Here is a 26,061-nt window from a genome sequence, read left to right as displayed (position 1 = left end):
TACCTTTTTATTTAAATTTATAAACCATCACCCCCCCCCCACCCCCAAGTCCCAAATAAAACAATTATAAACTGTCCTTTATTCCCTCCTTCACTCTCTCTGTTACCTTTTCCTTTTGTTCTGGTGACTTATCACCTGACATGCTATGTATTTTGCTTCACTCATTAAAATGAAGCTTCCTGGGAACAATTTTTAAGATTTTATTTTATGGAAACTATCTACAATCATGTAGAAACAGTGAGAATAGGATAATGAACCCACATGTATCTGTTACTCAGCTTAACAATTGTTTATTTATACTCTGTTCATCCTTAATACCCCCTCTCAGACTCCAGGATTGTTTTGAGGCCTGCACACAAAAGCATATCATTTAATCTTTTAGTATTTCAGTATGTTACCTTTGAAATGCAAGAATTCATTATCTTTTAAAAGACTTTAGTAACATCTGCCTAAAACATGTAAAAATAGTTCTTAACATTTTTCAACTATTTTGTCATTTTTATCCAATTTCTTCATTATTTTTACAGTTTTAGTCAGAATTGAAATAAGGTCAGTACTCTCAATTATTTGATAAGTAATTATTTCAGTCTGTATAAGTTTACCCCACTTTTTTTTTTTTTGTAGAGATGGAGTCTCACTTTATCTCCCTAGGTAGAGTGCTGTGGTGTCACACCTCACAGCAACCTCCAGTTCCTGGGCTTAGGGATTCTCCTGCCTCAGCCTCCCGAGCAGCTGGGACTACAGGCACCCGCCACAACCCCTGGCTATTTCTTTGTTGCAGTTTGGCCGGGGCTGAGTTTGAGCCCGCTGCCCTTAGTATATGGGGCTGGCGCTCTACCCACTGAGCCACAGGCGCTGCCCTACCCCACTTTTTTTTGTGATATTTGTGGAAGAAACCAGATCATTTGTCTTGACAGTTCTGATTCTTAGAGAATAACCTTTCCCTCATGAGAACTCTAAAAGTTCTGTGTGCTTTACATAGTAGATGTTCAGTGAATATTTTTAAAGAAATTAAAGATAAATGGTTCATAGTATTTTAAGGACAAAATTAAAATGTTAAATTTTTAGGGAATAATTACCTTCTTATTTTATATCAGCCTGATGGAATAATCTTGGTAATAGAGCAATAATTTAGACGTTGGGAATGGGAAAAATATCAGAGAATTTTGGGATATAGAAATCTATTTGAGACAACCTGCCAGTAAATACGAATATAATATCATTTATTTAAGATTTAATGGCTTGCATAGCAGGCACTTGTTAGAAACCACATTTGTTTATTTTCAAAGCAACTCTTCAGTGAAGGATTCTCAATGAAGAAATTGAGATTCAGAGAGGGAAGTGGAGGGAGGGTGTATCAGTATAAGGCATTAATGTTTTTATTAATAAACTTTATGGAATTAGAACTTTAAGAAATTTTTGCATGTATTACTTAAATAAAAAATAAAAGCACCAATAACCCTTCCCTCTACATAGAAAACCTTTGTTGAGTATGTATGTTTCTAGCTTCGTTTTCTAGGCATTCACACATGTATTCATTCATAGAACATTTTTTGGAAAATTTTTTTTTTTTTTTTTTTTACAAAACATTTAGTGCAAGATGGAATAGAAATGTGAATAAGAAGGAAGGGAAAAATCTTTTCTGAAATAAACAATATTTTCATTTTGACATTTTTGGGGAAGGGTGTGAATGAGAAAATAAAGCTTGGGAAACAATTACACTTTACCACACGTACTTCTTTCCCTCATAAGAAGTCTAAAGTTCTGCAGTTACACACTATTTTAACTTCATGTAACTCAGTGGTTTCCATGAAAATACTTGTAAATACCTCTTGTACGTAAAGGTTGGCAAAGGTTGAAATATTTGGGATCATTTAAACATAAGACTTCAGAATGTGTTAAATATAAATTACAGCAGAAATAGTAGTGTTGAAGTAATTGAAGATAGCATTGTGAAGAAAAAATTAACTTAGATTGTTGCCAAATACTAAAATAAGGTAACATAGATATTACATAAAGAATTCATATAAATTGTTGAGAGAAAAACTATTAAGACCCTAGACAAAGACAAAGCCGCAGACATATACAAAGGGAGTATGTAAATCTGAAGTGTTGAAGCTTTTTTAGCAACCACTTTCCATTTACAAATCTGAAATACAGATTTAATAGGAAGCTCTTTGCACTGTAAAGTTTTTTTTCTTTTTTTGAGACAAAGTCTCAGTTGAGTGCTGTAGTGTCACAGCTCACAGCAACCTCAAACTCTTGGGCTTAAGTGATTCTCCTGCCTCAGCCTCTCAAGTAGCTGGAATTACAGGCACCCGCCACGCCCAGCTACACTACAAATTTTTTTATGATCTTTCTGGAAAGCCATCTGTCGATTAATAAATATATCTTGTTTTTGACTTACTAAACGTGTTTTAAAATTAATTGTAAGAAGGCATTGAAGAGGAGAAAAATAGTGTGTCTATATAGTAGCATTGTTTATATTTTTCAAATTAGGAACATGATAATATCTAAAAAGATAAATTCAGCTCCAAATGGTTAATTTTACTGTAACATCCAACTTGATGGAGTATATCACGTCCCAGCTTCTTTCTGGAGTCAGAGAATCACTCACGAAGGAAGGAAGGAATTACTAGAAGGAGGCCTACTAGAGGCTGGGTGGTCATCTGCAATGTGGAGGCTCTGTTAATAGGCGGTATCAGTATATTTTTAAATCCTACTTCAGAAATACAAGTTCTATACAAGTGATATCTAACCCTTATTGTTTTGATAGTGCAAAGATACTATGTTTTTCCCCCCTTAAGGCGATACTCAGTGCCAACTGTATGATAGAGGAAATAACTGACTTAGAAGTAGTTGGTCTGAGTTTGACCTTTGTACTGCCCCCATAATTAAAACATACCAAATAAGAAGAATTCTCTACTATTCTTGACTGGTAATTCTCTCCTTTGTATGGTATTTAAAATGATTTAAACCAGGCGGCACACGTAGCTCAGTGGGTAGGGCGCTGGCCACATATATCCAGGCTGGTGGTTTGAACCCAGCCCAGGTCAGCTAAACAATAATGACAACTGCAACAAAAAAATAGCCAGGTAGTCAGTCGCAGCTACTTGGGAGGCCGAGGCAAGAGAATAGCTTAAGCCCAAGAGTTTGAGGTTGCTGTGAGCTGTGATGCTACAGCACTCAACTGAGGGCGACATAGTGACTTTGTCTCAAAAAAAGAAAAAAAAAAGCTCTTTACAGTGCAGAGAGCTTCCTATTAAATCTCAATAATAACTTATTAGCACTGTATTTCAGATTTGTAAATGGAAAGTGGTTGCTAAAAAAGCTTCAACACTTCAGATTTACATACTCCCTTTGTATATGTCTGTGGCTTTGTCTTTGTCTTTTCCTAGGGTCTTTATAGTTTTTCTCTCAACAGTTTATATGAATTCTTTATGTAATATCTATGTTACCTTATTTTAGTATTTGGCAGCAATCTAAGTTAATTTTTTCTTACAATGCTATCTTTAATTACTTCTACTATTTCTGCTGTAATTTATATTTAACACATTCTGAAGTCTTATGTTTAAATGATCCCAAATATTTCAACCTTTGCCAACCTTTACGTACAAGAGGTATTTACAAGTATTTTCACAAAGTTGCTGTGTGCTGTGACGGCCATGGCACTCTACCCAGGGCGACATGATGAGACACTGTCTAAAGAAAAAAAAAGATTTAAACCAAACCCTGTTGTTGAGAAGTCCAACAAATTTAATCCCAAATGGTTTGATTTATTTTCTTTTTATCTTGTTTGCCTCTTCCTTCTAAAAAAGATAAATTGGAATTAAATAGTGTGGAATAAAGCAATATTAGTGTCAAGAGGTTTTTGCTTAAGCAGGTTTATTTAGGGTTAGTATGGGAGGAATTTTAATGTGATCTAAAGAGATTTCTGATGAGTATGATCATAGATAACAGAACCATTTAAAATTAGATTTATTACATATCTCAACAATAGGGATTGGCTTAAATAATCACTTTCACACCACACAAGAGGGAATTAGAAATCAGGGACGGTAGAGAACTCTTCATATTTGGAATGTTAATTATGTGGCAATGTAAACGTCAAACTCAGCCCAACTACTTCTAGGTCAGTTATTTCTTCTATTATACAGTTGGCATTAAGGATCAGATTTTAGGGGAAAAAAAGATTTCAAAATAAGAATGACACCTAGTTCTGGAATGTGGGAGGAAGGGGAAAGTATTACTGGAGGTGCTTCAGTTTGGGGGGTCTTGTTCAGCATGAGAGTCTAGAAACTTTGGAGGCAGTATAGAACTTGATTTAGTTTAGAGATGGGCTTTTTGAGTTGAAGGATCTGTGTTTGGTGGGGTGTGTGTGTATACAGAAACAGATCTGTTTTTGGAAATCTCACCTTTGAGAAAATGTTAAATACAGTGTTAATTCTGATTTTAAGTTGTTTATGGATGATGTGTAATCTCAAGGCATTATCACTACCTTCCAGTTATTTTCCAGCATCTAAAACATGTCAGATGTCTGTTAATTTTCCCGTCCTCTTCCCTCTCTCCCCTTCTCTTTTATGCCCTATTCTCTTTTGCCTTCTATTCCCTCATTCATCTCTCTTTTTGTAAAGGGTATTGTCCCTATCTCAATTTTCTTCCCTTCTGTCTTTCTCATCTCTCATTTTATAGAAAAGCCATCTTTTGTCCCTTTAACCTCTTTCAGCTAATTGTCTGCCTTTTCTTTCTTTAATTATTAAATAGCTTAAAAATAAAAAAGACTTGTTATTAGCATTCATCACTTTATCACTTCTTAATGCCTTTATCTTCTGACCCTCTGGTTCAGTGTATGAAACTACTGGCTTTTTTATTTCTTCTCTCTGAGGCAGTTAACCTTCCTGATCCTCCCCTCCTTCAAATTCTCCTTACCCTTCTTTTTGTGGTGATGTAGTATTTTGATGCTAAGTTTACCTGCTCTTTTTTCATGTCATCAATATATCTAAAAGTAAAGTCATTATCTGCCAAATTTGTTGTTTTCAACTTCTCTCCCTTTTCAACTTCTCTTCAGCTTAATAGAACCATTTTCTCTCACTTATCAAGGTTTCAGTTTTCCTAAATCATCTTTTCCTCTTATTCTTTTGTTCAGTAAATCGTTCTGGAGTACCTGCTATATATCAGGTTGTTACTCTAGGTTCTGGGAATGCAGCCAAGAATAAGAGACAGATTCTCTGACTTTTGAAGCTTACATTGTATTGGAAAAGACCATCAATAAGCAGATATTACTATCATATAGTGAAACATTAAAGGTTAAAATATGCTAAGGGTCAGTAGTTAATAATGAGAGTGTGTGCTGTTTTGCATATGGTGGTTAGGGAAGGTTTCTCTGAGAAAGTGATATTGAATGGAGTGAGATTAGCTATATGAGTATCTGGGAGAAAAGCCTTTATGCAGAGCAACTACCCACGTGCAGAGACTCTGAGATGGGCTTATGCTTCCTGGTATGAAGAAAAAGCCAGTGTGATTAGGGCAGAGTAAATCAGCGTGATTAGGGATGAAGTCAGAGAAGTTGGCATGGAAAGAGCTTGTTAAGGGCCCTGGTGAGGAATTTTGACTCAAAATCTAAGTTTAAATGTGTTGGGAACGCTTTGGAGGGTCTTGAACAGAAGAATGTAATGTGATCTAACTTAATATTTTAGGAGGATGACAGTGATGACTGTGTGGGGGATAAATTGTGCAGAGAGGGGGTGGCAATGGAGACAGGTGGATCACCAGGAGGCTATTTACATTATAATCTGAATGAGAGATGATGGTGATTTGGAGTTTGTTAGACAACCTAATAGACTGTCAACTTGTACTTTTCTGAAAGTCATGTGTGAGCTTGAGGAGGAGAAAGTAACTCTGGGAGTCACTGGAGTATAGATAAGCCTGGATGAGATCATGTAGGGATGAGTGAGTATGAGTGTAGGTAAAGAAGAGAGATGGGAGAACTGAACCATTGGGCCCAGTTACATGTAGACACATCTAAGGCAGGAGAGTTTATCATAGGCTGTTGAGAAAGTGGTTAGTGAAACAGGAGGGAATCATGTTCCAGAAACAAGGTGAGGAGAAGGGGATGCAAGCAGGGAAGAAGGATCAATTATGTCAGATACTGCTAGGAAATAGTATAATTAAGAAATCTGATCATTGACCTTTAGATTTGGTTTGCTAAATCCTGTTGATTCTGCTTTGCAGTACAGCTCTAGCATTCACAACATACCTTTTCATTCCTTCATAGCCAACAAATGCTATTAATCAGGCTTTTTTCCAGGACTATTTTCCTCTTTTGGATTGTTCCTTACTTTCCTGATTACAATATAAAATACATGCTCATTGTAGAAAATTTGGAAAACTGAGAGAAATTATAACGAACATTGAAAAACAACAGCAGCAACATTAAAATCCTTATACACTGTGTCATTAGAGATAATCACTGGTAGCAGTTTGTTGTATTTTTTCCTGTTTATGTTTATCTCTGCATCTTTGTAATGCATGTATGTATGCTTTTATGCAGAGTTAATGAAAAGTAGTCTTAAAATTTGCTTTTGTAAGTGAACATAGTAGACATGCTAATCTAATACAGTGTGACCATAAAGTTCACACACAAACTTTATGGGCACTCTGTATTAAAATTTTGAGATTGTGTGTGAATGTGTGGTTAACTTGAGTATTCTTTCATGGTAGAATAGGTTAACTGGATTTCCCACCTGTCCCTACCTTAATTATATTTTAAATTAATCTTGATTAAGTTTCTTAAAGTATGTTCTCTAAACTTCTAATGTATAGCATAGTGGTTAAAAACCTGTATTTTTTAAAGTAATATATGCTTATAGCAGAACATTTGAAAATTAAAGAAAGATACGTTATTACCTTTCATAGATAAGAATTAGTACTTATTATTAGTTACAATTGTCATGTGCCCTGCCTGTCTTTTTTTGTGTCTGTCTGAATGTACATACACATGCCTTTTGTTTATTTCTAACAAGTATCGTACTATATTTTCTGGCCAGCATTTTCTTCACAGTTCATTCTTTCTTCTATTCTTTATAATTTATCTTGGTCAAAGTATACAAGCAGTTTCATGATTCAATATTTGTTGTCAGATTGCTCTTCAAAAAGATTGTATCATTTAAAAGTATATTTATGAAGAATTTTGTTCTCTTTAAATTTTAGGATAGACCACTATCTTGTTGAGCTCTTTTAAATGAAGTTCTACTTGGATACAAAGATGAGGACTAGATAACTTCTTGAGGTTCCTTCTAACCCGTAGGATGAAGATAATAACTAACATTTGTGTAGTGCTCTAAAGTTTACAGAGTGAGTTCTCATACTTCATCTCACTTGATCCTCACAACAGCCCTGTGAGGTAGGTAGGACAGGTATTGTTATTCTCCTTTTAGAGATAAACTGAGAGAGGTTAAGTGACTTGATCAAGTTTTATTTAAATGTTCTAGCAGAGATTTGAATCCAGACCTTCTGTTCTAAACAATCACATTCCTTTGCAAGATTTCATACAGTTGTACATTTAGAGTTATTGATACATGTTGGCTAATAAAGTGACATTTGCCCTATATAGAAATATAAACCTAAGGACAAGATGAGTACAGTGTTAATATTTCCTTCAATGTTCCTGATTCCTTTTTCATTCTCTCCATCCCTCCCAAATTAAATAAATGTCTCTCTCTCTCCTCGGAGAAGGTAATGTAATTATATGGCTGTATTAGACACCTACTGTTTTCTCCAGCATTGGGGGAAGGGGAAGTCACGTTGTGTTTCTCATTTTTTTTCTCTGTGATTTTCTTCTTTTGGGGGGCGATGCGGCAGTGCAGATACCACTCAACAGTGCATATGCATTGCTACACACAAAGCAGTAGGATCTCAGGATCTCAAAATCTCAGTAGCATAAGGTAGTAGGATCTCAGACTAGAAACTTTGCTTCTGGCATAAACCTGGAATCAAGCTTTTTAGGACATGGAACTCATTTGTACTACTTTAACTAAAATTGGGATAATTGAGTACTCCACGTGTAGCATATAATATTCACAAGTGGACAGCAAATAAATGAGAGTGATAGTTGAGGTCAGATTAAAAATGATTATAGTTAACACTTTTATTAATTACCTTACAAAGTACATGTTTATAAAATTAATTTGGAAACTTAATAGTGGCAATTTCACATTTTGGGTGGGAATAAACGTAGATTTTTAAGACTTTGTAGTATTACATTAAAATGGTCTCACATTATTTTCTGTATTGCCTTTAAATACTTAACACAATTTTTTAAAAAATTTATTTTGTTTTTGTTATTGTTTTGTTTTATTCTAGTTGTTGGTCTTGACGATATTATGGATGAAGGAGTTGTTAAAGAAAGTGGCAATGATACCATTGATGAAGAAGAGCTGGTTTTACCTAACAGGAATTTGAGGGACAAAGTAGAAGAAAATTCAGTGAGATCACCAAGAAAGTCACCTCGTTTAATGGCACAAGGTAATCCTTCCAAAAAGGCCTGGCTACTAAATCAGAGATAATAGGGACAGATGTGTTAGGTTGTAAACTTACTGAGCAGGTTACTGTTTGCTAATGTAAGTAAGCGTTTTGATAATAATCGATTTTGAGAGTTTATCAATTTGTTGTATAAGTTTCCAATACCCACTATCCTTTACCCAGAGGAAATCACTGTTAACTCTTTTAGCTGCTTTTCTTAATTGATTTTGGTGTTTACTTCTGTTTATCTAGGTAACATGCATATATTGCTAGTTTTTTATATTGTGATTTAGGTGTTTTTTTTTGAGACAGAGTGTTACTGTGTCACCCTCAGTAGAGTACTGTGGTGTCACAGCTCACAGCAACCTCAGACTCTTGGACTTAAGCAATTCTCTTGCCTCAGCCACAACCCCCTGCTATTTTTTCTTGCAGTTCATTGTTTAGCTGGCCCGGGCCGGGTTTGAACCCGCCAGACCTGGTGTATGTGGCTGGTGCTGTAACCACTGTGCTACAGTTGCTGAGCCATATATTGTGATTTAGGTATTTACCTGTTGACTTTACTCTCTGAATAATCAAAATTTTCTTTCCTCTTCTTGTTTTCATCACACAAATTAACATTTTCTCATTTTTCCATCATATAATTTTATTGGAGCATTTCTTTATGTTACTATTCCCATATATGCTAAGGAGATGATCCATTCAATGAAGTATGGTATCTTTTCTTATGTAGCTTTTTATCTTTCCAGTTAGTTGTTTTTGTTTTTCATTTGCTCGGTTTACTGTGCACATACCAGCAGTGAACACCCCAACTGCTCTGCCAGTTATTTAAAATCTTTCCTTAATATGTTTGTGCACATCAGATATTCTATTATTTTATTGAAGACGTTGTCTCTTGGAGCCTTCTGGTTTGGTCCTGTGTGGGCTAGTTAGCCCTATAAGCCTGATGCATGGTTGTTATTTAGGAGTCTCTTTCCCATTCTTGTGCAGAGTCTGTGCTTTGTATTTTTTTGTAGTTTCTCTCCCTCTCCCTTTTTTAGTTTAACTCTTCCATTTTTTTTTTTTTTTGAAACAGAGTCTCACTATGTTGCCCTCAATAGAGGGCCTTGACATCACAGCTCATAGCAACCTCAAACTCATGGGCTTAAGCGATTCTCTTGCCTCAGCCTCCTGAGTAGCTGGGAGTACAGGCGCCCGCCACAACGCCCAGCTATTTGTTTGTTGCAGTTGTCATTGTTGTTTAGCAGGCCTGGGCTGGGTTCCAACCCTGCAGCCTCGGTGCATGTGGCTGGTGCTGTAACCACTTTGCTATGGGTACCGAGCCTAACTCTTCCATTTTAGTGATACACTTCTTCCACTAGTTTTGTGAGAAAAGGACCATTGAGATATTCTTTCTGAGCCTTACTAGTCTGTGATTATATTTAATTTTGTTTGACTCTGGAATCATGGGCTGGTTGGACATAAAATTCAAGGTTGGGAATAATTTTCCTTCATAAATATTGAGGATGTTTTATTTTCTTCTAACTTTAGTGTTCAGCTTATTTTTATTTTTTTGAGGGGGGACATATATCTACTTTCTTAAAGTTGTGGCATCTTTCTCTTCAGCTCTTGCGTTTTGATTCATGATAATCTATCTTGGTGTGGGTATATTTTATGTATTGGGCTAAGTGCTCTCAGTAAGTAGATCCTTTTAGTCTGAAAACTATTGTTCACTTCTGGGAGAATTTCTTGAATTATTTTATTGTTAATTTCTCTTATTTTCTTAGCTCTTGATTTCTGGAATTGTTAATTTGTCTTTTTCTTATCTTTCCTACCTTCTACCACTTTATCCTTTTCCTTTACTTGTTAAAATTTTCTATTTATCCTCTAGCATTTCCACCAAGTTTTGTACTTCTGATTGTTAAATGTTCCTTTTTTGTATGTTTTTGGGAATGTCCTTTTTTTTGAGACAGAGTCTTACTTTGTCGCCCTCGGCAGAGTGCTATAGCGTCACAGCTCACAGCAACCTCCAATTCTTGGGCTTAAGCAGTTCTCCTGCCTCCGCCTTCCAAATAGCTGAGACTACAGGTACCCGCCACAACGCCCATTTTTTTTTTGTTGTTGTTGTTGCTGTTTTATCTGGCGGGTTTGAACCCGCCACCCTCAGTATATGAGGAAGGCACCCTACCCACTGAGCCACAGATGCTGCTTCTGGGAATGGCCTTTTTCTTATAGCATTCTGTTCTTGTTTCATGGGCAAGAATAGAATGGTCTTTGTGTGTGTGTGTGTGTTGTGGTCAACTAAGGCTCTGAAATCTTAGCACACAGCCCATTCATATGCTAGACACTGAATGTCTCTTTTTGTGTGTGAAAAGAGTACCCATCAATTTTTTTTTTATTTTTACTTATTTTTTTGAGAAAGATTCTCACTATGTCACCTTCAGTAGAGTGCTGTGGCATCACAGCTCATAGCAACCTCAAACTCTTTGGCCCAAGCGATTCTCTTGCCTCACCCTCCCAAGTAGCTGGGACTACAGACGCCTGCCACAACACGGGGCTATTTTTTGTTGCAGTTGCCATTGTTGTTCAGCTGGCCCAGGCTGGGTTTGCACTGTAACCACTGTGTTACTGGTGCCGAGCCAATCTTTTTTTTTTAAATAAAGATACGAATGGTATTTTAAAAAGTTTTTATCTTCTTCTGTAGTATCTATTTGTCTGTTTAAAAGTAATTTTTTTTTTTTTTTTTTTTGTAGAGACAGAGTCTCACTGTACCACTCCCAGTAGGGTGTTGTGGTGTCACACGGCTCACAGCAACCTCTAACTCTTGGGCTTACGCGATTCTCTTGCCTCAGCCTCCCGAGCAGCTGGGACTACAGGCGCGCGCCACAATGCCTGGCTATTTTTTTTTTTTCTCTGTTGCAGTTTGGCCTGGGGCTGGGACCCAACCCGCCACCCTCTGCATATGGGGCCGGCGCCCTACTCACTGAGCCACAGGTGCCGCATAAAAGTAATTTTTTTAAAAAACGTTTTTGGCCTCCTGAAATATTTGATCTTGATCATTGCTCATGTTTAATGGTAGGGAGCTAAAACTTTGTGGAACTTCTAAGTGTGTAAGTTGTGTTTTACTAACTATGAGTATCACACTGTAGAGTGATCTGACTGCTGTTTTTTGGTAGAACCCTTAATCTGAATTTAGGTTTTCTTCACAGTCTTCATTAGATTGCTGGTGTATTATGGGAGCCTTTGAGAGAAGCTGACTGGGGCTTCTTAGCTTTCGGTATATACAGATTGACTTAATTTGACAAATTCCAGTGTACTTTACTGCTGCTCTCAACTGTGCCTGATACTTCTTTATCTAGAGACCCTGTTTTACTCTGAGCCAGGGGTTCTTAAACTGCAGCCCGCGGGCCCCATGAGGCGGTGTGATTGTATTTGTTTTTTTACTTCAAAATAAGATATGTGCAGTGTGCATAGGGATTTGTTCATAGTTTTTTTTTTTTAAACTATAGTCCGGCCCTCCAGTGGTCTGAGGGACAGTGAATTGGCCCCCTGTTTAAAAAGTTTGAGGACCCCTGGAATAAACCATCAGTTTGGGGTTAGGACCAGGGAAAGGCCATTGCCCAACAGGAGACCAGGGGAGAAGAGGATCTAACTGCTGCTTTTAAAGAGCTTTAAGTCTATCCTGATTTTAACCACCTACCTTCATTTCCACTGTAGAATCATCTGAGGTCACCCATTCCTAATGCTCTAGTGGCATTAGTGCTGTTAGCTTTTGCTAATACTGCCAGCTTGTGTTTGTCACTTTTTGGTCTCCTACATGATTTCCTTTTTTTTTTTTTTTTTTTTTAATTGCCTTGTCTTTGTCAGGCAGTCAGCGAGTTTAATCCTCTCTTGTTTGGCTTTCAAAATTTGCAGAAAAAGTGGCTCTTGTTTGCAGAAAAAGTGACTTTATCCTTTGCTTTAATAAGTTACTATTGAAAGACAATTTTTTCTTTTTGAGGCAGAGTCTCTTTGTCACCCTCTGTAGAGTGCTGTTATATCATAGTTCACAGCAATCTCAAACTTGTGGGTTCAAGGGATCCTGTTGCTCAGCCTCCCAAGTAGTTGGGACTACAAGTGCCCGCCACAACGCCTGGATATATTTAGAGTCTTTTTTTTGGCCGGGGCTGCGTTTGAACCCGCCACCTCTGGTATATGGAGCCGGCGCCCTACTTCTTTAAGCCACAGGTGCCACCCAACAGGTTCTCACTCTTGCTCAGGCTGGTCTCAAACTTCTGAGCTCACGCATTCCACCTGCCTTGGCCTCCCAGAGGGCTAGGATTACAGGCATGTGCTACCATGCATAGCCTGAAAGACAGTTTTTTATTTGAATAACTTTGCAGTTGAATATGCTATTCCTTTGTAATTTTTAGCAACTGCTGAGTATTAAAAGTTCTTAAATTATTAATGAGTAATGGGTGCTAAAATTTCTTCATTTATTTCAAGGACGATTAAAGTAGAACTGTAAATTACTACATGCTGTCATTAAAGCTTTAACATTCATCTAAACATTGAAACAAAATTTTATTAAAAATTTAGTTCCTTAATACATAGCACGTGGTAAACAGTTCATAATCCACCAAAAAATACTTAAAAGTTGTTGAGTACTTACCTAATGTCCAGATGATAATTGTGCTAAGTCCTGGGGAAATTAGAAAGGGTCCCAAGCTGAGGGTGACTGTATAATTTATTGTCCAAACTGGGACACGTAATGAGAGTGAAAAAGAGTATTGTTAATAATTATGCTAGAACTATATACATCACCTAGAATTGTTCTAGGTTAATGAGGATGTTTACCTTTTATAAGGTTCTTCCAGTTCAGTGATAAATTTCAATTAGTGGGTTGTTTCTCTGCTTAGTTGATTTTTTTCTTTTTTTTTTGAGACAGAGTCTCACTTTGTTGCCCTCAGTAGAGTGCCGTGGCTTCACAGCTGACAGAAACCTCAAACTCTTGGGCTTAAGCAGTTCTTTTCACTCAGCCTCCCAAGTAGCTGGGACTATAGGAATGTACCACAACACCCAGCTATTTTTATTTTTTGGTTGTAGTAGTCATTGTTGTTTGGCAGGCCTGGGCTGGATTCAAACCAGTCAGCCCGTCAGCTCTGGTGTATGTGGCTGGTGCCCTAGCCACTGATCTACAGGCGCTGAGCCTGCTTAGTCGATTATTTAGCTCACTTTTCTTTCCAGTTCTTTTCACTTTGTGTTTCTCCTTCCCTCAAGGGGGATGTACCAGGGCAGGGAAAGGGGATTCTTTATTAGGAGCATTGTTAAAAGTGGGAAGCTTTATTAAATTACTTTCATACTTTATTTTGCCTTATGATACATTTTCTTGGATGTAAATTTTTTACATTCTAATTTATTTTTTGGTGATCTTTGTGTGGCATTTTAGATAATGTGTCGTTTCTTAGGACTAGTGGGAATGCTAAAATGGTGGTAAAGGGAATTACATTGATAAAGGAGTTAGAGTTCATTTGAAGCTTTATCTTAAAACTGGCAGAGATCCTGTTTCTGATGAGTAGTTCACATTTTACTAAATTTACTGAATTTATTTGGTTTTATATATAGGAATATACTTTATATATTTAGAAATATTTAATATTTAAAAATACATGATGATTTTTCTTTAAGATAGGCATTAATGATAAAGGAAGCTTATCTTACTTATTTTACTCCGAAGTTACTTCTTATGGCTAAGAAACTTGATGAAAACATTTTCTTGGAGTAAGGTATAATATTACTCTAAATTTTACAGAGGTTTTTTTTTTTCCTACTGCCAGAATTCAGAGAAAGTTTTGATAAGTAGAAAAATTTAACATACATTAAATTTATATGTATGTTAATGTATATTATAATCACCATTGTGAGTACATTTTTGTTGAAATGAGCAAATTTTATAGCTCAGAATGATAAAGTGATATGTTCTGAATTGTATTGAAATAAAAACACATGGTATAATAGCTAAAAGTTGTTTTTATTTTTATTTTTTCCCTGTGATAGAGCAAGTAAGAAGTTTACGACAAAGCACTATTGCCAAGCGCTCAAATGCAGCACCTTTAAGTAACACAAAAAAAGCATCTGGGAAGACTGCGTCTACCCCTAAAGCAGGGGTGAGACAACCAGAAAGAAGTCAGACTAAAGAAGAAGTTTGTACATCACTGAAACCCGAGTACCAGAGAGAGAACAGAAGGGGCAGCCGACACAGTGGGCAAGGTGAAGCAGTACCAGAAGTATCAGAGTCTCCGAGTCAGTCTTCAGTGTCATTGTCATCTTCTCTTGAAATGAAGAATGAAATTGGATTAGATTCTAAACATGAGTGTAATAATCAGGAAGAAGCACATGTGGCATCTCATGAATTGAATTGTCCACTTCTTTCAGAGACTTGTGTTACTGTTGCAGAAAAGAAAAATGAAGCTTTGATGGAATGTAAAATTGAGACTGTTAGTAGCCCTTTGTTTAAGTTTTCAGATAAAGAACATGAACGGAGTGATTCCATTTCAGGTAAAATGGATGAGGCTGTTGTTGAAGAAATGATAGCAAAGGGAAAAGTTGAACAAGGCTCAAAGGAGACAGTAAAATTATCTCATGAAGATGATCGAGTTATTGAGGAACCTGGATCTTCTGCTGGTATTTCTGGTGATGTTGCTTGTACAAATCCAAATGAGACAGAGAAGAACCTTACAGGTGTGTCTAGTTCTGTAGATGAAGTTACTGAATGTAATTTGGAATTGAAGACTACCGTGGATGTTTCTGATGATAAGGCTGAGAACTCCCTTCAAAGAAATAAAATGGAACCATTGGGTTATTGCGAAGATACAGAGTCTAATAAACAGTTGCAGAGCACTGAGTTTACTAGATCAAACTTAGAGGTGGTTGATACTAGCACTTCTGAACAAGAAAGTAATATTTTAGAAACTACTGTTTGTGATGTGCTTGACCCAAATGCAAAACAGTTGGCTGTTACTGAAAGTCCTCAAATGGATTCTCATGAAACATCAAACCTCCCAGATGATGGAAACAGCCAGACAAGTAATGCTTCTTACATAGAGTTGAAAAACATAAAGTCAAAACACACAAAAACTGTAATTCATTCTAGACAAAACATGACCACAGATACTCCCAAGAAAATTGTTTCAGTGAAGCATGAAGTATTGCAGAACAGAACTAAAGTTAATGTCAAAAGTTTGAAACGAAATGCTAATGAACCAAGAGCTCAGCAAAATTTTCATAGAGTCAAAGTTAGGAAAAAACAGGTTGATAAGGAGCCAAAAATTCAGAGTTGCAATTCTGGGGTTAAATCCATAAAAAACCAAACTCATTCTATACTAAAAAAAACACTACAGGATCAAAATTTAGTACAGATTTCCAAACCCTTAACTCATTCTTTGAGTGATAAGCCGCATGGTCACCCTGGTTGCTCTAAAGAGCCTCATCATCCTGCGCAAACTGGACATTTACTACATTCCAGCCAGAAACAGTGCCATAAGCCTCAGCAGCAGGCCCCAGCGATGAAACCTAATAGTCATGTGAAGGAAGAGCTTGAACATCTAGGTGTTGAACATTTTAGAGAGGAAGATAAACTGAAACTGAAAAAACCTGAGAAGAACCTACAACCCCGCCAAAGGAGAAGCAGCAGAAGTTTTTCTTTGGATGAGCCACCATTGTTTATTCCAGACAACATTGCTACCATAAAAAGAGAAGGTTCTGATCATAGCTCCTCATTTGAAAGCAAATATATGTGGACTCCCAGCAAGCAGTGTGGGTTTTGCAAAAAACCACATGGCAACAGGTGTGTGTGGGTGTGTATGAGTGATGTGTGCATTGAAGAGAAATTACTTCTTTGGGGTGGGATTAGCATGAGAACTTTCTTATAGAAAGAAATTATTTAACACACAAAGACTTCCACAAATAAAAATACATCATCAACCCTGGATAAATGATAGATGGAACCACTGAATTTACAAATATATCAACCCAGAACATTTATAAAAAGTATAATGTGACCAACAGCTGACATATATGAAAATGTTTTGTCATTGTAACCAGTTAGAGAGTGTAATTTAGTTGTTGCATCTGAAAAAAAAGGAAAAAACAAAAACTTACTGATAAGAAAATTGTTATGCTGCTTTGGGTGTGTAAATTATATATCATTTTATTTGGCCTAAGAAGAACTAGTAATAAAATATGAAGGTCATAATGAAAATTCTATTTTTCTTTTGAAGCTTTTTTGGGAGTGGAGTTGGTTTTTTTTTTTTTTTTTTCCTGGGGGGTAAAATGTAGCAAATTAAAGACTTAATACCATCACTTAATAACTCTTAAACTTGACCTTGGAATGAAATTTGATAACTAAACAACTGTTAATTACCCAGGTGAATTTTGTATGTAACATGAAATAGTGACAACATGTACTTCTTTTTTCAATGTTTTAGTGATTTGAAGAATTTTTTTGTTAATTCTAATCTTTAAAAATTTTAGAGGTGATCTTGATTTTTAGCACTGCTTTTTATTCTTTTCTTAGGATTCAGTGTTTTATAGTTTTATGATGCTGTCCCCCTAACTCCAGTGTATTTTTTGCTAGCTTTTTAAGAAAAGGAGAACAAGAGATGAAGTGAAGTTTGCAGCTACAAGATTATCCTGTTCAAGTGTTCACATTGCTGTTGGAACGTCTATCAACACTGATGATAAAAGAATATTATAACTTGTGCATTATATTATTATCCTCACTCATGAAAGTACATGTTAGAGTGACTTTCCCTAGCACTATTAGATTACATCAACGGAACTCTTTAGGGAGGGACAATTTAGTAAACTGTTGTAACACTTTTTTTGGAGGGAAGGGGATCATTATGGTGATGAGAAGGAACTGTTGGGGCTGTTTAAAAAATAGGTTATGGCACAAAGGAGCTCTTCGTTTGTGATTTATTCCATAGCCTATTTATAGTGTTGGGTTAGTTTATAACCATATATTCCCAGTTTTTAAAAATTGTGACTCGTTTTAGTACAGTCCTGTATTTGCCCTTAATTACATGCTCTTTATGGTTTTTAAAACCATACAACACTTGACTCAAATATTCTAAAGTGGGCCTGAAGTGTTTTAAATGGCAACCCTTTTCTCTCTGCTAGAATCTTATAAAAATTATCACACTAACATCTGACCAGAGAAATGGAATAGGAGCCTTAACTTAATAGTTGCCAAAATAGAACTTTGGCATAGAGTGGAAGCCATGTTAAAATCTGTTATAATGTAGCTTTTTAAAAAATAAACTTCTGATACCCCAGTCTTCAAGAGTTTGCCCAGCTTACTTAGAGACGACTGTCACTTTACCAACATCAATACTTACTTTCCTAAAAGGAAGAATAGGTGTTAGTGTTTCTATCTGCCACTGCCTCATTCCCCCAAATCCCCTGTTTTTAAGCCTTATGGCACCTTTTGGATCTACTCTGTAGAATCTAGAGTTTCTTTGCCCGGGTTTGGAAAATGACTTAGAATGTTAAGATGTGTAGGGATTTGGGTTTCACTCTGTGTAATTGACCTGAATAATAATACATTAACATTGGAACCAATTAATATTGGAAGCGGCATTTCAGATTACTTCAATTTTATAAATAAAGAAGCCTATTTAATTGATGTTTTTTTTTCCTTTACATATTATGTAGCCTTCACTACTACTTTTGATAACATTGTGTTTGTGTACATTGAGTTTACTCCAAAATTGCATCTGTCCTGCGGCATGTAATTTTCCCGTTTTAATCCTTGTGTAGGGATATGAATTTATTAAGAGAGGGCATGTTTGAAAATAATTTTGATCCTTCTCTTTGATTTCATTCATTAGACACATTGAAAGCTATTTGTTAATATGACATACTTTCTAGCATTTGTGACAGCTTTGCTTCACCTCTCTAGCATTTTACACGTTACAGCTGAAGTTAGATTCCTTGTATGTGCTTCCAGTTGGAAATTATATTTTGTAATACAGGTATTTATTCATGGTATTGCCATGACCATAACCAACTTCTATACATATCCTAAAGATGATAGGTATTGACTCTTTTAAGAGTCAGCAAACACATCAGATTGTTTTTGCCTCTATATATTTTTCTGGTTCAGCCTTATACCAAAGTTACATTGAATATTAAAAAAAAACAACACAGATTAACACTTATTTTATTAATGAGACTTGAACATCTTTTAAGCCATTTGACTTTTTTTAAGGAAAAAATCTCAGTCTTTCCGTGTCATGGACCTTGTGGTTTCTGTTTCTCCACTTCTCTAGAAGGTTCTCGTACTTCTAGTTTTCATTGTGCTTTGCTGCCCTCAATTGTAGAGCAGTGTATTGGATAAAATAAAAAAAAAAAATAGCTTCTTTAGCAAATAATAGCTTCTTAGCTTCATAGCTTTCTACCGTGTACTCAAACAAGAATTGTTTCTGAGAAGGAAATTTCTTGCAGAATAAATGATTCTGTTTTTCTCAGGATTTTAAGGCCTAGGTTGATGAGTATTTTTCTCTGCAGGTTAGATAGTAATAAAACTGATCTAATGTCTATGTGGAGTGAGTACATACGCATTCTGAATAACATGGTCTAGGCTGTTACCAAGAAACACTTATTAGAAGTGAATGCCCATTTTGTAACGCCTACAATGTTAGTGAACATATGAATTCGACAAGAGCAGGAGTTTTCAGTGTTACCTCTGTACTTTGAAGAAACCTGAAAATGTTCTAAGGATATTTTTTGGCTCGTGCCATAAATAATAAAGATTAAGAATTGTAAATTTTTAATTGTCTCAAAGTAGGCCTAGCTTAGTTTATTTTTATTTTAAATGTGAACACATGGAGAGGACAGTATTGCTGCTCTTCCAATTAACAGATGCTGCCTTGCTCCGGTTAATTGATCTTAAGCTAAACTCCACGTAACACTGATTTTGCAGTAACAGCTTTAACATCTAGGTTTTAGTGTTTTCCTTAAAATGGGTTTTCCTCCTGATTCAGAAATTCAAGGACAGGGTAGAAAATAGAGTAATTATTAGCTAGTCCCTCCTTCCATACTCCCCTGTTCTTCACATTAAAAAAATAATAGCTTGAAAAAGGAAGAAAATATATTCTTTTTACATAATAGGACATTTTAAAATGATATAAAATGTTGGTAGTGTTTCTAAGTTGTAGACCTAAAATTGATTTATATTTTTACTTTTGGGTAACTAGAAATAGAAATTTTTTCACATAGGGAAATTATTTTTATCAATGTCATTTATTTCTCAGAAAATTTTCTGTAACTGCTGTTTACATAAAATCTAAATTATTAAGATACCGTCTATAGATGGTACTAGAGATTTGCTTTTCAGAACCTCTCAAATTTGAGACTTTCCAAAATAAACTTGAAAAAGGCATAGTGAAATAATTGCTTGAAAATTTTGATGATTTTTTTTCTCCTTGATTGAGTCAAACAAAAATTTGGAAATACCATAATGTATGCTTTATAATTTGATTTTTAGATTTGAATTTGGGACAAAAGCATAGTCTAGGCTTTTTAAATCTTTTCTCACCAAATCTAGCCTAGACTTGTTCTGAAGAAATCTTAATATAGCTTGATTATGGACGGGAATCATTAGCTTTCCCTCCGTATTTCAAAAGCACTCATATTGGACGACTGCTTTCAAGAAGTAGGAGCAGTTGTTGTAACTTTGAACTTCAAATGAAAGACCAAGCACGTGGTGTTATTCAAACCTTCGTTTTGTGTGTGTGTTGGCTGGAGTTATCTGTATCATTGAAATATTATGGATACATCAAAAATCTCAAACCCAGACAAGACTATTTCTGCCTTGCAAATATATTAATTACATTGTTTGAAAGATTTTTTCCCTGACTTGTGAACAAGTTTATTATTTTTGTTTTTAAAACCAAATGAATCATTGGGGAGATGAAGACTTAACCTGATAAAGCTAGCACAAGCATTATGATGCAAAGAAAGATGAATTAAAGGAAAAAGTCCAGTCTCATTAATAGGGCAAGGTAGTAGCACATGAGGAAGGAGAGAAGGAAGTGCACTTTTGGGGAATAAGGTATTTGCTATGACTTTAAAAAGACCTGTAAACATTGAAACACAATTTTTATATTTTACATTTCCAACATTAAAATAGGACCTCTAGTGTATTTTGAATTGACCCTATTACCAGTGTATTACCGTTAGCTTTTTAAAAAAGTTTGACACTGCTGGTGGGTCTACTATTACCAATAGTAGTCTGTGGAACAAAGCCTTTTAAATCATTAAAGAACACACCTAAATCTGCTAAGTCTTAGACATACCATGAATTGCTAGCCTGAAGAAGGAAAATATTATGAATGATTATTTGAAGTGAGCATTTTAGCTTTCCTGACAATGGGTTAAGAAGTATGTAAAAAGAATTTCTCCCTTAAATTGCTGCTTATAATATCTGATTTACCATTTTATTCAAAAGTAATTATAGATATTCTCCCCACCTCACCTATTTCTTCTGAAAATTACAGATACTCTTTAGGCAATGGAAGCTCATTTTAGAGTCATAAATCAAATGTGCCTGTACTTTTCCTATTAGTGAAGTAATTTCTTAGCTAAAATGAAAGGGAAAACAAGGAAATTGGGAATTAAAAAAAATCACACTAGTATCTTCATTTTAAGATGATACTTATTTGAGAAAAGTATCTGAAACACAGGCATCAGTAAGGAAGTTCTTAACACTGGATTACGTGAAAAGGTTTTTTCAGCTGAATCACTAATAATATGAACTAGAATATATTGGGCTAAAGTTATATAGTTAGGATGGCTAATAAGCAGTTTTGAGAACATTATGTTCATGAACTGCATTTTTGTTTTTTTTTTTTTTTTGATAATTTAAAAGGAATTTGTTGGATGAACAGTTCTTACCAATTTTATGTGTGATTTCAGGTGTGTGGTAATGTAGCTATAACTTTGATGAATTGTGTGTGATCAGATTATTTCAGAAATCTTACCACCCTTCACAGTGGAGAAATGAATTGCTATTCTGTGCTTTGTTTATGCTGTTTAGTATTTTATGCTGGCAAAGATCAATTATCCTTTATTTTCTTTCTGATTGGTTGGCCCTCTACACCCCCCCCCCACCCCCAGTATTTTCTTATTCGTACCAGAGGGGAAATATTTGAGGTTTAAATGTTTCATTTTCATACAATATTATTTTCTTTGAAAACTTGCTCCATTTTAGCTTACAGAAGGCGTACAGATGGAAAAAATGCAAAATGTTGGAATGCCAAATATTAAAAATTTAGGCTCACTTTTGACTTTTTTTTTTTAATATCAAAGTTTTGTTTTGTTTTTTTTTTTTTCCAGGTTTATGGTTGGCTGTGGGAGATGTGATGACTGGTTTCATGGTGATTGTGTTGGGTTAAGTCTTTCTCAAGCACAGCAGATGGGAGAGGAAGACAAAGAATATGTTTGTGTAAAGTGTTGTGCTGAAGAAGATAAAAAGACTGAAATACTAGATCCAGATATTTTGGAAAATCAAGCCACAGTTGAAGTCCATAGTGAAGATAAAACAATGGAATGTGAAAAGCTTGGGTTATCAAAACATACAACAACAAATGACAAAAGCAAATATGTTGATGATACAGTGAGGCACAAAGTCAAAATTTTAAAACGGGTGAGTTTTTTATTTAAGACCTTTTATAGATGATGAGAATTTTGAAGTTTCTCTTTAGGTTCTAGTTTTTATTGTATATTTTCAAAGATTCATATTTAAGATTTTTTCGGTAATCTTGGTAAAACTAGGTAGTGACTTCTTCAGAATATACAGGTCTTACGTCTTACAGTCTTATTTCTATGTGCTATTTCTAGTCTGTCTTTCGGTAGTTGTGAATGTGTCTGTGTTTTGGTCCTAAGTATAAATCATGCTTGCTAAACTTTAAAAAAAAAAAAAAAAAAGCCTTAAAGGCATAATTATTTCCTAATCCTTTAACCATTTGACTTTATTATTTTCAAGTAGGACAGCAATTTTTTATCTCTGTGAAGAAAAATAATTCTTCTGACTTTGTTTCCTTAGAACTCACCTCATAGTTTTTCTCTTAAAAAGTTAACAGTTATTCCTGGTTTTATATTTTTGGCTATCTTCTGAAAGTACCTTCTAAATAGAAATTTTAAGATATTTAGCCTTTAAGAGAAGAAATGTATAAAGGAGACACAGCATTTTATCTAATTATTTTTTTAATCCTCGTTGTCAATCTTTTCATTACTTGTGACTTTTCTTTTCTTTCTGTCTTTTTTTTTGAGACAGAGCTTCAAGCTGTCACTCTGGGTGGAATACTGTGACATCACAGCTCACAGCAACCTCCAGCTCCTGGGCTTAAGCGATTCTCTTGCCTCAGCACCCCAAGTAGCTGGGACTACAGGCCCCCGCCACAAAGCCTGGCTATTTCTTGGTTGTAGTTGTCATTGTTATTTGGTAGGCCCCGGCTGGATTTGAACCTGCCAGCTCTGGTGTATGTGGCTGGCGCCTTAGCTGCTTGAGCTACAGGCGCCGAGCCTATTTGTGACTTTTCTAATCATTAGTTTGTTTTTATAGCATATTGCTAGAGAAGAAACATACTAACAACAAATATATATGGATGGTCAAGTATAAGAACAAAAAACAAAGAACATGGTTCCATGCCTGTGGCACAGTGGTTACAGCACCAGCCACATACACCAAGGCTGGTGGGTTAAAACCCGGCCCAGGCCAACTGAATAACAGTGATAACTGCAACAAAAATTAGCCGGGTGTTGTGACAGGTGTCTGTAGTCCCAGCTACTCGGGAGGCTGAGGCAAGAGAATCCCTCAAGCCTAAGAGTTTGAGGTTGCTGTGAGCTGTGATGTCACAGCACTCTACCTAGGGCGACATTGTGAGGCTCTTGTCTCAAAAAAAAAAAAAACCAAACCAACAACATGAATTTTAGAGTTGGTAGGAACTTTAAAAATATTTTATTCCAACCATTTTGATTTGATAAGATACTCAATAACATTTATAGGAAGTTGATGACCTGTTGCGAACCAGCGCAGCCAAGGGGAGCCACCCAGAGTGAAATTGGTGGGGAATGAGGAAAATATAGTACAAGAGAAGACACAGAAACAAAAGATGGGATCGGGAGGTCCGACTGAGCTGATGGCTGCAGCCAGCACCAGAGCACAAAATCAGCTTTATTTTATAGTATCTGTACAGGGTTGTCTAGCGAGAAGTAGCATAGACAATATAAACAAAAGACATACTTTTAGTCTTAGAGTACAATTGGAAAATATAAATGACTTTCATAAAGACAAATCATCTTGTTTAATGGTTTCTTCTCAACTTCATTAACATTATAAGAAGTAAGGGCGGCGCCTGTGGTTCAGCGAGTAGGGTGCTGGCCCCATATACCGAGGGTGGCTGGTTCAAACCCAGCCCCGGCCAAACTGCAACAACAACAAAAAAATAGCCGGGTGCTGTGGCGGGCGCCTGTAGTCCCAGCTACTCGGGAGGCTGAGGCAAGAGAATCGCTTAAGCCCAGGAGCTGGAGGTTGCTGTGAGTTGTGTGATGCCACGGCACTCTACCGAGGGCCATAAAGTAAGACTCTGTCTCTACAAAAAAAAAAAAAAAAAAAGAAGTAAGAGCAAGATCATGAGGTTCTCAGCATAGTTGACAAAACAAGGCAAGAACTATGTGACTTAGTAGTTTCTACTCAACTTCATTAACATATTACAAGAAGTAGGAAGGCAAAGATCACAAGGGTCTCTGCATAGTTAACTAGACAAAGAAAGAGCTATGACATCTGGCAGAGGGAGCACGAAGAAAGGAATATGGCTGTTTTGGGAATGGAGGAGAAGCAGTGGTGGGTTCATTCCCTGAATGTTCCCCAGGCTGTGGGGGCCTTGCTGTCTTAGGGCCTACCCTCCACAATGACCTAACTTATATTTGAAAACCATTATTTATTTATTTATTTTTTGAGACAGAGTCTTAAGCTATTGCCCTGGGTAGAGTGCCGGTGGCGTCAACAGCTCATAGCAATCTCAAACCTTAGGCTTAAGCAATTCTCTTGTCTCAGCCTCCCAAGTAGCTGGGACTACATCCACCCACCACAACGCCCGGCTGTTTTTGGTTGCAGTTGTCGTTGTTTAGCTGGCCCAGGCTGAGCTGGAACCTGCCAGCTTTGGTATATGTGGCTGGCACCCTACTCACTGAGCCACGGGTGCCGAGCCCTGCATTGTTTTTAAGCAGCTGTAATTGTTAGAAAGTTCTTTAGTTCAACCAGATTTGCACCTCTGAAAACTTTTTAGTTTTTTGAAACCTTTCTATTAACAACATTCTACAACATTAATGGAAGGTAATTCAGATTGAAGACCACGTTTCCTCCAAAATCTTTCCCATTGTTTGTAAAATCAGTTCTTTCAGATATTCTTTGTATAGCAAATCTGGATAGAATTCTAGTTTGCCAAATCCTTGTAGCATCCAATTTTTTTTGTCTTCTAAGACTTTTTGAAAATCAGATTCTGTCTGATACTTGCTATTATATGTTGCTTTGATGAGCATCAAAGTAATTGACAGCCAAGGGCCTCATTGGCAATAGTGTATAGCATGTCTTTAGAAAACATCTATTTATTACTATTAATCTTGTGTACAAGTACTTGACAATTTAAAAATACAGTTTGTGGTTTAGCTCCTGTAGCTCAGCAGTTAGGGCGCTGGCCACGTATACCAGGGCTGGCGGCGTTTGAACCTGGCCCAGACCTGCCAAACAACAATGACAACTACAGCAAAAAAATAGCTTGGTGTTGGGGGGGGTCTGTAGTTCCATTACTTGGGAGGCTGAGGTAAGAGAATCACTTAAGCCCAACAGTTTGAGGTTGCTGTGAGCTGTGATGTTAGGGCACTCTACTTAGGGCTACAAAGTGAGACTCTGTCTAAAAAAGAAATGTAATTTGTTGTGTTGTCATTTAGCCCAGTTGTCTCCATCTTGCTTAAAAAGACATTTTAAAACATTAATGTTGTTAATGTGTAGAGAAACGCCTCTATGCAGTCTCCTTGTAAGAAAAGGAACTGAGGTTATTCCGATTTTATACATATATACTCTATAACAAGCAATCACTGCTTCCTTTTCTTTTTTATGTGAACTGGTGGATCTTATTTGGGCTTGTCTGATGTTAGGTTATGAAATTTGCTTTTCAAATGTCACTTTTTATTCCTAGATTTTAATGTTGCACCATTTACTGAGTTCCTATTGTATGCCAAGCATATTATTACTACCTGCCTTGGATATACAACATAGAAATATATTCCTTTTCTCAAGAAAGTCTAGTTGGGGAGGTAGAATATAGACAAGTTAATAAAAAATTAGAGGATTCCAAATCTATAGAAAAGTCACTTTTTAATGTACTTTCTCTTAAAACCAATGGGTACAAGGGTGTCTATACACAGTGTTGTTTCTCCTGTCTTTAAAACATATTAGCATAATGTAATTAGTTTCTTCCAAGAATCTCAAAATTCCACTTTCACTAGTGATTCCTTTTTTTT

At 36.2% G+C, this 26,061-nt stretch overlaps 1 protein-coding gene across 6 annotated transcripts in view; it reads left to right on the top strand.

The window, feature by feature from the left end:
- Nucleotides 1-26,061, top strand: part of PHF3 (PHD finger protein 3) — a 99,771-nt gene that overhangs the window by 41,345 nt on the left and 32,365 nt on the right. For 5 of the 6 annotated variants that reach the window (XM_053601636.1, XM_053601632.1, XM_053601633.1 and 2 more), the window contains 3 exons: nt 8,362-8,523; nt 14,533-16,321; nt 21,874-22,183. In XM_053601636.1, the coding sequence (XP_053457611.1) occupies nt 8,382-8,523; nt 14,533-16,321; nt 21,874-22,183 (2,241 nt within the window). In that variant the 5' untranslated portion in view covers nt 8,362-8,381. Of the gene's footprint in view, nt 1-7,382; nt 7,403-8,361; nt 8,524-14,532; nt 16,322-21,873; nt 22,184-26,061 lie in introns of those variants that run through there. The other variant, XM_053601637.1, reaches the window with a different exon arrangement.

Source organism: Nycticebus coucang, chromosome 9 (assembly GCF_027406575.1).
Source record: "Nycticebus coucang isolate mNycCou1 chromosome 9, mNycCou1.pri, whole genome shotgun sequence".
NCBI lineage: Eukaryota > Metazoa > Chordata > Mammalia > Primates > Lorisidae > Nycticebus > Nycticebus coucang.
This window is presented reverse-complemented; position numbering and strand designations above follow the sequence as displayed.